Here is a 10,834-nt window from a genome sequence, read left to right on the forward strand (position 1 = left end):
TTTTAAAAAAATGGAGTAATGCAATATTATGGAAGACTGTTTGCGCCACAGGAAAAAAAAAAAATCCTGTAAGTCAATATATTGACTTAGCTATCTCAATACATTGACTTACTATCTCAATATATTGACTTACTAACTCAATATATTGACTTATATCTTTTTTTTTTCATTGAAACAATTATATCAAATACAGAATAAGGCACATAGACATCAATGTTCATCATATAAGCGGTACAACTTCATATTAAGATACACAAATTAGCCATCAACTAGTTGTTAATTAACATGCATATTAGCAGTATATTGGCTCTTTATTAGTCATTATAAAACACTTATTGATGACTTATTCCACATGACCATATTTTACAAGTAATCTGTGTATATGTTACACTTGCATGTATGAGATCATTAAGTGCCTTGTAACTTCTTTTTTTATAGTTTCACTCCGTTTGAATGTCAGTGGACTGCAAACAAGTCAATAAAGGAGCATGGCTGCTCATTCCCTGGCTCTCAAAAGAGTTTGGCGGGCTGTTTAATCTATGTTCACACTGAGACAGTACAACAGAGAGAGAGAGAGAACAGTACACCTAGTGTGTAAGTATACAAGCAGGTCACACAGTATGATCACAAATACATAAACTCTGTTAAAAATCGGTTTTTATTAAAAATTACAGGCTGCATTATGTGTTTTCAGCCTTGGAGAAACTTGACATGTTTTGGTACATGTGTCTGAACCTCTCTTGAGTGGTTCATTAGTAAAACAGATATTTCAACGTGTGCCTACTTTGTTCATGTACTGTTGAGGTTAATTTCAGTAGTTGTGTGCTATAATGTATTTACAAAGTGTGAAAAGGAGGCAACTTTAGAATAGGGAACCTGTTCAGGTCAATTAGAGTCAAATTACTAGCTTATTGGTTATGAACAAGACAAGGGAACATAGAAATACCTAATTTTGAGTTATTTAGACATATTGAGGAGAGCAAAGCTCATATACAACAACTTCCTTCCTTGCAATAAATAAGGACTAATTACAGGGTTATTGAGGAAAAACTCTCAACTAATGGCCTATTACTTGTAGAATATGGTCATGTAGAATAAGGCATTAATAAGTGTTTTATAATGACTAATAAAGAGCCAATATACTGTTAATATGCATGTTAATTAACAACTAGTTGATGGTTAATTTGTGTACCTTAATATAAAGTTGTGCCGCTTATATGATGAACATTGATGTCAATGTGCCTTATTCTGTATTTGACATAATTTGTTTTTTTTTAAGGACGCAAGGGGTAGCGTCATGACGTACAGACGTAACCGGCGTAACGCGTCATATCTTCCAACACAACCGCCGCTTCCTTCCTGGCCGGCCCAGGCAGGCGCCTCAGGCCCCGCTCCTTACTGAACCGCTCTCCGCTAATTATCATCATTCCCCGGCAAACACACAGCCTCCTCGGCCCGGTTTGTGGAGCTGAGGCCGGAATGAGTGAACGAAACGGCAGGCATCTTTAAAGAAGTCCTGGGACTCGCTGTTCCTCGGTAAGTAAGCTTATTTATTTAAGTTTGTGAGTTAAAGGGCTCTTTAAGAGTTGTCTTCAGAATTAATCCCTGTGTCTGTTATTTGGTCTACTGTCTCCATGGAGAATTCAAAATTAAAATGTATTCTGTTCTTTCATGTAATATAAGTAACTGTTAGCTTAGTATGTTACTAGTGGTTAGCTGTATACTTTATGATTTCTGATTTCTGATGGGTGCTTTGTTCCTGTCCAGACAACATGGACTGTCTGTTTCCTGTTGGTTAATCTGTGTCCATACATACTGACACATTCACTGACATGCTTCTCAACTGTAATCTAATTAAAGCATCAGCAGTGACTGACAGTGACATCAGCCTCGTGTCCTCCTCTTTCATACCAGCAGCAACAATAAGCAGCATCAGTGGTGGATTAAGTACATTTACTCAACTGCTGTACTTGGATAAACATGTGTGGTACTTGTGTTTACTTGAGTTTTTCACTCTTATCATTATACTTCTACTTCACTACATCTGAGAGGGAAATATTGTACCTTTTACTACACTGCATTTGTCTGACAGGGATGAAGTGTGATACAATTCTCCTATTATTTAAAAAAAGTATTTCAAAGCTTTTTTGCTTCAGCCTCCCCCTGGATCAGCTGGAGATTGCATCATAACAAAGCTGTAACTCTAAGTTATAATACATTCTACTTTCAAAGATGATCTCATAGAATTTCTATATACAAAAGAGTTACAATTAAAACAACATTAAATATCTTCAGAAGAAAAATGCAACATACACCTAGTTGTATCAATCCAAAAACATAATATATGACATTAACATTTGAACATTTTTGCGCAGTGACTGCTTTTACTTTTTATAATGTAGGTTTGAATGCAGGACTTCCACCATGTGTAGTGAAAGACATCAACCCATTTTTTCCTCATCTGTCACACAAACGCCATCACTCGCAACAGTAAGCAGTATGCATGAATCTGTGTGCCCACAGCGTTGGGGCTGGAGGAAGGTTGAGACTGAGGCGTAGCGGGCGTGGTGATGGTGTTAGACTCGGTTGAAGTCTTCATGGATCAGGTTGAGGGTGAAAGTGTTGGGAGCAGCAGGGACCTGATGGAGCCAAACGTCCGAGCAGATCCAACCAAAGCCACACCTCCTGCCAAGAAGAGCAATGATGCCAAGAAAGAGAAGGTGTCCCAAAATGGACTTCCGACCGAGACGAACAGCAGCCAGGCACAGAGGACGCCATCATCATCATCCAAAGGCGGGGCTACTCCAAGACCGCCTCTCCGCCGCCCCCTCAGCCTGGAGATGACACCCCAGCGGCTGAGAGGGTCTCAGGAGCAGATGGCAGACAGGCGGATGGTGCAGCCCCCTTGGCGCAGTGGTCCGGCCGCCCCCTCACCCCCCACACGCAGCCTGACCAGCCCGAGCCTCGGCGCAGGCTGGATGCGGCGCAGCGAGAGCACCTGCTCCGTCAACTACTCCCTCGGTCTACGAGCCAGCAGGGGGCAAATGCGGCCTGCCACCTCCTTGCCACACATACCTAAGGGGTCGGCCGGGAGGTCACTGCCCACATCCTCCAGGCCCTGTCTGCTGGTGGCCCTCAGGCCTCTCAACCTGGAGCAGGAGAAGCAGACTTTCTTCCAGTCCGACTACAAGTACGAGCCTCAGTTTGAGTACGCCCAGCCGGAGCCGAGGAGCGTGTTGGACAAGTACCGAGAGGGATCTGGCCTCTTCCTGGAACAGGCACAGTACTGCACATCGGCACATATCAACTGTGAGTTCACATGATGATGGTGATGATGATTTTTATGTTCCACTGCAGGCGGTTGGGATCATGGAGTGTGTCCTGAGGAAGTTTGGCTGCTATGAGAACTTCGAGGTGGTGACAGGCGGCAGCATCCTCCCTAAAAGTCAAGTCTGGGCTGCTGTTCGTAAATATCTGCAGAAAGAAGGCTGCGTGGGAGAGGTGAGTGACATGCAGCACAGACACTTAAACAACAGCAGGTATTTTGACGTTCAGCAGGAAAAAACAAAGGTTTTGGTTTTATTCAAGTGACCCACATTTAGGCCCAAAATGCTTGTATGCGCAAACAAATGCATTAAGTCTGAGCTGCCTTGCTCATGGACACTTCAGACACCCCAGCAGACGAGCTACCCGTCCAAACTCTGTATTTTTCGATCCGGGCAGGGACATAAACTTGTGACGATAATGTTTTTCTACTTAATTGAATTGTTATTATTCACACCTCTGGTTTGATATATGTCAACATGTGTGCAGAGTGTAGTTTGATAAAGGAAATCCAGTTAAGAAACAATTTCTCAACATCTTTGATCTAATTTAACAATGCCCAATAAAAACGCTGTAGTAGAAATGTAAGTATAAAGCTTGCAGTGTTATCATCAATTGGTACAAGCTTTAGACTTTACTGTGAGAACTTGATGTCTGTGATGTCTTTAACACATAATACATTGTTGGTGGTCTTCACCGTGTTTACCCTCCCCCTGACCTACCCTGCTAAAATCACCCCCTTACCGTCCTGCAGTGAGATTTGTTTGATGTTTTTTCCACCTGAACCTGAGCTTGGCACAAGTACATCACATATAACCACTAGCACACAAATTCAGCCTCTGGATATAACACGACTCAAAGAAAAGATTAAATTAACGTGTAGATAAATCTGAAAATATATGAGGAAAAACAATGTAGGCATAACTTGACTAATAAACAGTAGAAAATTAGACAATTTAAATCATTCTTAATTTGTTAGTTAGTTGCAACCATATGCTTATTTTGCTGAGAAGTATTGAATTAGTCGTTCTCAGGTACTTCAAGATGTTAAGGTAATCCACTACATCTCAGTGGGAAATAATCATATTTTTTCCCCCCATAACAACTATTATTCCTCACATTATTTAATACTTTTCAGATTAAGATTTGACATAAAAAATTATGAAGAAATGGTGTAAAATACAAAAAAATGTCAAAGATTAAACCAATGTTTCCGTCTACTATGTCACGGAAGTAAACAAAGGAGTCCGATTGGTGCATTTCAGGCAGGTGTGTGGGGGACAAAATTCCTCATATAACACATTACAGGAAAGGGAAAACCTCCCAAAAGCACAATAGGGCCGCTAACAAACTAGGTCCGGCCTTGAGCAGCTACAGTTAACCTTTCTATTTGCCTAAGATGGAAACTGTTTGTACATTTAGTTCTGATTGAACACTCAAAATCGTATTGGTACGAAAAATCCAGCCAGGATTTGGAGGAGGAATAAGATATCATTAATAAGGATGTGTGTGCGTGTGTGCAGGTGGTGGTGCGTCTGTCCGACGAGCTGCTCTCTCAGGCGGTGATGGTGGTGGAGAGCTGTCGCCCCACCCTGACCATCAACCTGGCCGGAGCTCGGCAGTACTGGCTGGAGGGGATGCTGAGACATGAGATCGGTATGCTGCCGCTCAAACACAGAGAATCCTATCATTAACAAAGTAGTTGGATATTTAATGAATCATCAAACACAACAGGAATCTCTCATTGAGTGTATTTGCAGAAGTTTTGAAGTTCAGAGTTGATTCATTCAGGTTTAAAAAAAAGTTTTTAATCTTTGCTCTCATTGACAAAATAGGGTTACACAACGACATCCTTTAATGTTGTACAGGAAAAACATTTAGTGTAACTAGCAGCTACAGAAACAGTAGTGTATTCACTGGGTGGAGAAGTTAGAAGAAAACAATGGAACATGTTGACATTTGATCAGTAGGCATCACTAAATTCACCTTAAACTGACCCATCTGATACCAATAACATTATCATGCTGATATCCGACCTGTTTGGAGAAAAAGAGGAGCACAGATGACATTTGGATAAAGGTTGTTTACCAGCGGGTTGAAAAGATGTCTCACAAAAGAAAAAACACAACCAACCTCATATAATAATAATAATAATAATAATAATAATAATACATTACATTTATAAAGCGTTTTTCCTGGTGCTCAAAGCGCTTAATAATGAAATAGTATCCCAATAACATTTCCGTAAACCGATCAGTACTATGAGTTAGGTTAGCATCAGATACTACCTTCTCATAACAAGGCCATAGAAGAAAAAAAAAAACAGAACTAAACCAATTATAATGGAAGAAAAATTAACTATATGAATACGACTTACTAAAAACATGGTAGAAATAGGTAAATAAACTGAAAAATTTAAAGAAACTAAGAAAAACGGCATAAAATAATGGATACAAAAACAAAATAATAGAAAGTGAAAAAAGGGAAATAAAATAACCAAAGATTCCATGTTGATTGACTCATGGCCCTTTATGCTCTCCTCAGGCACACACTACCTGCGCGGGGTGAACAACAACCTGCAGCCGTGGTGCACCACTGAAGGCAGGAAGCAGTTCGGCCTCAAACCGGCCAATCCCACAGAGGAGGGCCTGGCCAGCCTGCACAGCGTGTTGCTACGGAAACAGCCCTACCTGTGGCGTGCCGCCCTGCTGTACTACACCGTGTACCATGCCGCCAGCATGAGCTTCAGCCGTGTCTTCAGCCACATCGCCCGCTTCGTACAGGACCCCGACGTCCGCTGGGAGTACTGCCTGAGAGCCAAGAGGGGGCAGACCGACACCTCGGAGCCAGGTCAGCATACGCACGCACGCACGCACGCACGCACGCACGCACACACACACACACACACACACACAAACACACAGTGTGTCCAAATGTAATACAGCCTATTGTTACAAGATACCAATTGGAGAACAAGAAAGTAGCATTAATGTAGACTGAGAGACGAAACCCAGTCCTCTCCATAAGTTATCTTTATATTATGAAGGGGTCTTCCTGAAAGATTATACTTTTATTTGATGTCTTCCTGCAAGTTGTGTGTCTGTTTTTCTCAGGTTGCTTCAGTAAAGATCAGGTTTACCTGGATGGGATCCTTCGTATCCTTAGGCATCGAAGGAACATTGACTTCAAGATGTTGACTTCTTTAGGCAAGGTCAGTGTCGTCAGCTTCAAATAATAAGAGCCTTTGTTCCTAATACAACGATTACTATATGGCAGGTAAGTAAGGAACCCTTATCTCTAAACCGCTTTTAACTTCTGGGAATAATGAAGTAGATAAACAACTTTAAACCAGGTCCTAAAATATCAAAAGATTATAATAAAAATGTCTTATCGGCTTGTTTGGATTGATTTTAAAAATGCAGACTCCTGTACAGATTTAAAGAAGGGTGATGTGCAGCTTCTGACCCCTGCAGGACGTTTTCAGTATAAAATGTAATTCTATAAACTGAGAGGTCGCAATCAATTATTTTCCGTAACAGTTTCATACTGTATGTCTGTAGCATTGTCCTGGGGAAAAAAACAGCCCTTTTTCAGCTCTGTGAGGATTTCTGATGCATTATCCAAAGAAAACCAATCTGAAAAGTAACTAAAGCTGTCAAAATGTACCTCTGACAGTGATGTAGATAGTTGAATTAAATTAAATTCTCAAATACCTTTTTTAAATATGTAGAGTTTGAGAAAATGTACCCCCACCACTGTCCTAGAGGTGTTCCCCTCCACCGATGCACCTTCTTCTTCGTCTTCTTCTTCCTCTCTTCAGGTGTCTTTCGAAGACGTGGAGAGGCTGCGTCCCCTGGCTGTCCTCCCACGGACCAGAATCCCTCACTTCATGCGGGACCAGGAGCGTTACCTGCAACACCTGGATCACATCGTCTCCGTCAACGAACTGGACGATTCAGCGCTTCAACACCTGCTACCCTGAGACCCCCCCCCGCACCACCTGAATCAAAGAAGAAGACGTGGAGCACGTGGTGTGTTCGATATCACTAAAAGAAATCAGTATTATGCTTTATTTTAGCAAATTTTGTAAAAACTTGAATGTTACGAACAAAAAGGGACAAACACACTAACACCTCTATATACATTTTGTCCAATTGCATGTACCCTCCTCGCCTTTACTCCTATTATGAAGTTACCTCAATACTGCAACTCTGCGATGTAACCAACATTAAATATGTAGACTCATACATAATCACTGCTCTCAGCGCCTGTACAGGACACCACTATCATGTCATGTACAGATTTATACATAATCACATGCTTATTTATGCAATTATTTAAGTTTTTTACTTTTAAGAGAACACAATGAATGTCTCTGGTCTTAGCTTTATAACTTTTTTATTTTATACAGCATTGCTTTTATGCCTTAGATATTTTGCATTTTTAAAAAGACACCAAGCACGGACATATTATAAACCCTGGGGATATATTTACTGAGACCATGAATCATTAAGTTGTCAAGTGCCAGTGGACTTGGTGAAGTATTTAAGCTTTTCCAGGGTGCTTTTTAAAGATATCAGTGTTATTAAGAAGAAAATCAGCTCTTACTGTCTAAGCAGTGTCCTTGGTGGTCTTTTCATATCAATAAGCTACTGTGATGTGACCCCGTCCCTTAGCTCCCCCTCTGCAGAAGCCAAACTTTCTCATGCTAAAGTGAAGGATATTTTTTTTTTACAGAAATGTAGATGAGAAGATTAATATCGGTCACATGTAACTGCTAGCCTCGCTCTGTCCGAAATATAAAAACAGCAATTGACCCTACACTGAGCATTGATTGAACAATCATAGCTTGGAAACTCAAATGTATCCATTGAGGCTAGCTCCATAGGGCTCGAAAGAGATAGATATGTTGTTTGAAAAATTGGTCTTACTCAAACCTAAAACCGAAGAACCAGGAGAAAGGAAAGGTTAATAAATAGTGTTTTTTTTTGCTCAAATGTTAGCATGCCTCCAATCTCCAAAGCCAAGACGCATATCATTTTTGTTTATGTAGTTAAAGGCTACACTCATGACAAAAACATCCACTGTGCAGCCCTTTATCACAGTGTTTAGGCTAATTTTAGCGGCTCTGTCCCGCTCCTTAATTGAGAGACATTTACTTTTCAGACGCGGTTCCAGATGTTGCCATTAACACATCAGTTAGAACCTCATTATGATAGCCTTTTCCTGTGAAGATAAAATCATGATATTTAGAAATACATGTATGCGTGAGAATGAGCAGTCGGAACCTACATGTTTTCTAACACAAGGACTAGCTATACTATAGCTACTAAATGCTAATTATTGGCTTTAGCATCAGTCTTTTTGCATTATATGTGTACATTCATCAAGTGCATTTAAGAAACTTTACATTAATATATATCGACAATGAGTCAGCTATTCATAACTTTATTTTAATTAATGGAGCTAATGTTAGCTTAATAAGCTAATTACAGCCTTATGTATAATACAAAACTTGTACTTTTCAGAACAAAAGCAGAGCTGGTTTTTTGTATGTACTTTTGTACAACCAGAAATATTGCTGCAAATAACACTACATAAAAAAGGGAATTTAGAGCTAAGCTAGCTGTTTTTATTTATGCTAAGCTAACCGGCTGTTGCTTCATATTTAACACCAGCCATGTCGATATTAGTGGTATCAATCTTCTCCTCTAGCTCTCTGCAAAATAAGCCAATGAGTGAATTTGCAGTAATGTAGAACTTTTCTTTTACATGTAAAAAAAAAAGCGGCAATTTAAATTCACTGTCATGCTTTTAGAGAAGCAGCCATTCATCATGGTTCTTCACTCAGGCATGAGTCACTGGCTGAGGGGAAAGCGGGGGTGTTGTGGGTGTGCCTTCGATGGGTGTCAAGCTCATCTGCTGTAGCTAGCTGTGTGGTTTTAGACTGCTTTTTATTATGCGTTTGACACTTAAAACTTCAGATGTCAGTCAGGGCATTCAGTTTGGGCCAAGCCGTTTTTGAGCTGAAATAAAGCCGGGATGTGGGCTAAACAGCATTAGTAGTTCCAGTTTTTAACTCAAAAATACAACTTGACAAAATGTGAATTCTATTCATGTGATGCATTTGAAATACTTTGGACCCAAAGACCATTGTGTAATTGAACAATTGATTCTGCTGTGTTTACAAATTCAGCCATTGGGTAAGCAGATGTACGTTTTAAATTGGAGCAGGTGGTCGTATGCTGACCTCATCAAACCATTGCCCTGGATTCGCCGAAACGAATGCACCTATATGTAACGCACGAATGTTGCACAAGTGTTTTATGTTCTGGAAAGCATCTTGAAGTTCCAGTTTATTTATTAAAAAGTACACATTTAATTAGCTCTCTGGTCTTTTTCATAAAGCATCAAAACAATCACTGCTGACAAATTCACCTAGGAAATGTTTCTTTTGTACATAAGAATGGACCCTGTGAGCCCCACAATTTAATACTCTAAATGTGACATTATGCATAATGAGTACTTATATTTTAGTAACACTTAAACTTACTAAGCAGGACATTTACCTGTAGCTATAATATTGCAACTTTTACTTTAAGTAAAAAAATCTGATATCTTCTTTCACTACTGGTAAAATCTCGTCAGTCTGCAGTCGGATAGAAAAAAACGTTTCATACTATTATATATTAAATCATCAGATTATAACTCAAACATTAATGTAATAGCAGGATTGTACTCTCTGGTTGCTGGAGGTCATTTCTGCTCATGTTTTGGTTTTTGTAAAAGTAGTGAAAATAGCGGGAAATGCCATCAAGTTTGTCTTGCTCAGACCTCAATATTAATACAAATGCATTACAATTAGGAGAAAAGGTAGTCTAGAACCATCAACTGTTCTTACATGAAATATTACTAGTATGATCAAAGTAGTTTTCTCTCATTGACTTATTGATTGTTGCAGCTACACTTTAATTAACTGTTGGGTAGTCACATTTTTGTAATAAACTTTTCACATGTTCTATTTACAAAAAAAACGTAATTTGTCAAGTCTCTAAAGCTGTCAGACAAATGTAGTTGAGTAAAAAGTACAAATATTTCCCTCTGAATTGTAGTGGAGTAGAAGCAGAACGTGGCATGACAAGTATATACTCTGGAGTAAATGTACTTTTCCACCACTGCCATCTGGATTGTAGATTCGGCCATTTGAAAAACAGAAAAGGTGGAATTTCACCTCTTTCTGAGTCAATGAAAGTCCAACACACGCGTCTTTAAATAAAAATGGTTTATTCTCTTTCAATATAGCTTTTGTTCTATCCGTAGCAGAAAAGAGCCTCCATGCCACTCAGTGCTAAAACTGGATCTCAGGTCACCACAGCATCGTAATGACGGACAAACGTCTTACGGCACAACACTGGCTTGATACTGATCCAACAACAGTCACTTTGCTCATTTTAAAAACGGGTTGGGGGTGTTGGGAGGCAGGAGTAGGAGGAGGGTGGAGGAGGAGGAG

At 39.9% G+C, this 10,834-nt stretch overlaps 1 protein-coding gene across 1 annotated transcript; it reads left to right on the plus strand.

Annotated features, from left to right (window-relative positions):
- Positions 1–1,354: 1,354 nt before the first annotated feature.
- Positions 1,355–9,706, plus strand: kiaa0895l. The gene is made up of 7 exons (XM_010794731.1): positions 1,355–1,536; positions 2,524–3,278; positions 3,358–3,501; positions 4,848–4,980; positions 5,869–6,174; positions 6,438–6,535; positions 7,145–9,706. Exons 2-7 carry the CDS (start codon positions 2,571–2,573, stop codon positions 7,304–7,306), a joined length of 1,551 nt encoding a protein of 516 aa, XP_010793033.1. The 5' UTR covers positions 1,355–1,536; positions 2,524–2,570; the 3' UTR covers positions 7,307–9,706.
- Positions 9,707–10,834: the final 1,128 nt, after the last annotated feature.

This window comes from Notothenia coriiceps, unplaced genomic scaffold (assembly GCF_000735185.1).
Source record: "Notothenia coriiceps isolate Sejong01 unplaced genomic scaffold, NC01 NC01_scaffold00037246, whole genome shotgun sequence".
Classification (NCBI taxonomy): domain Eukaryota; kingdom Metazoa; phylum Chordata; class Actinopteri; order Perciformes; family Nototheniidae; genus Notothenia; species Notothenia coriiceps.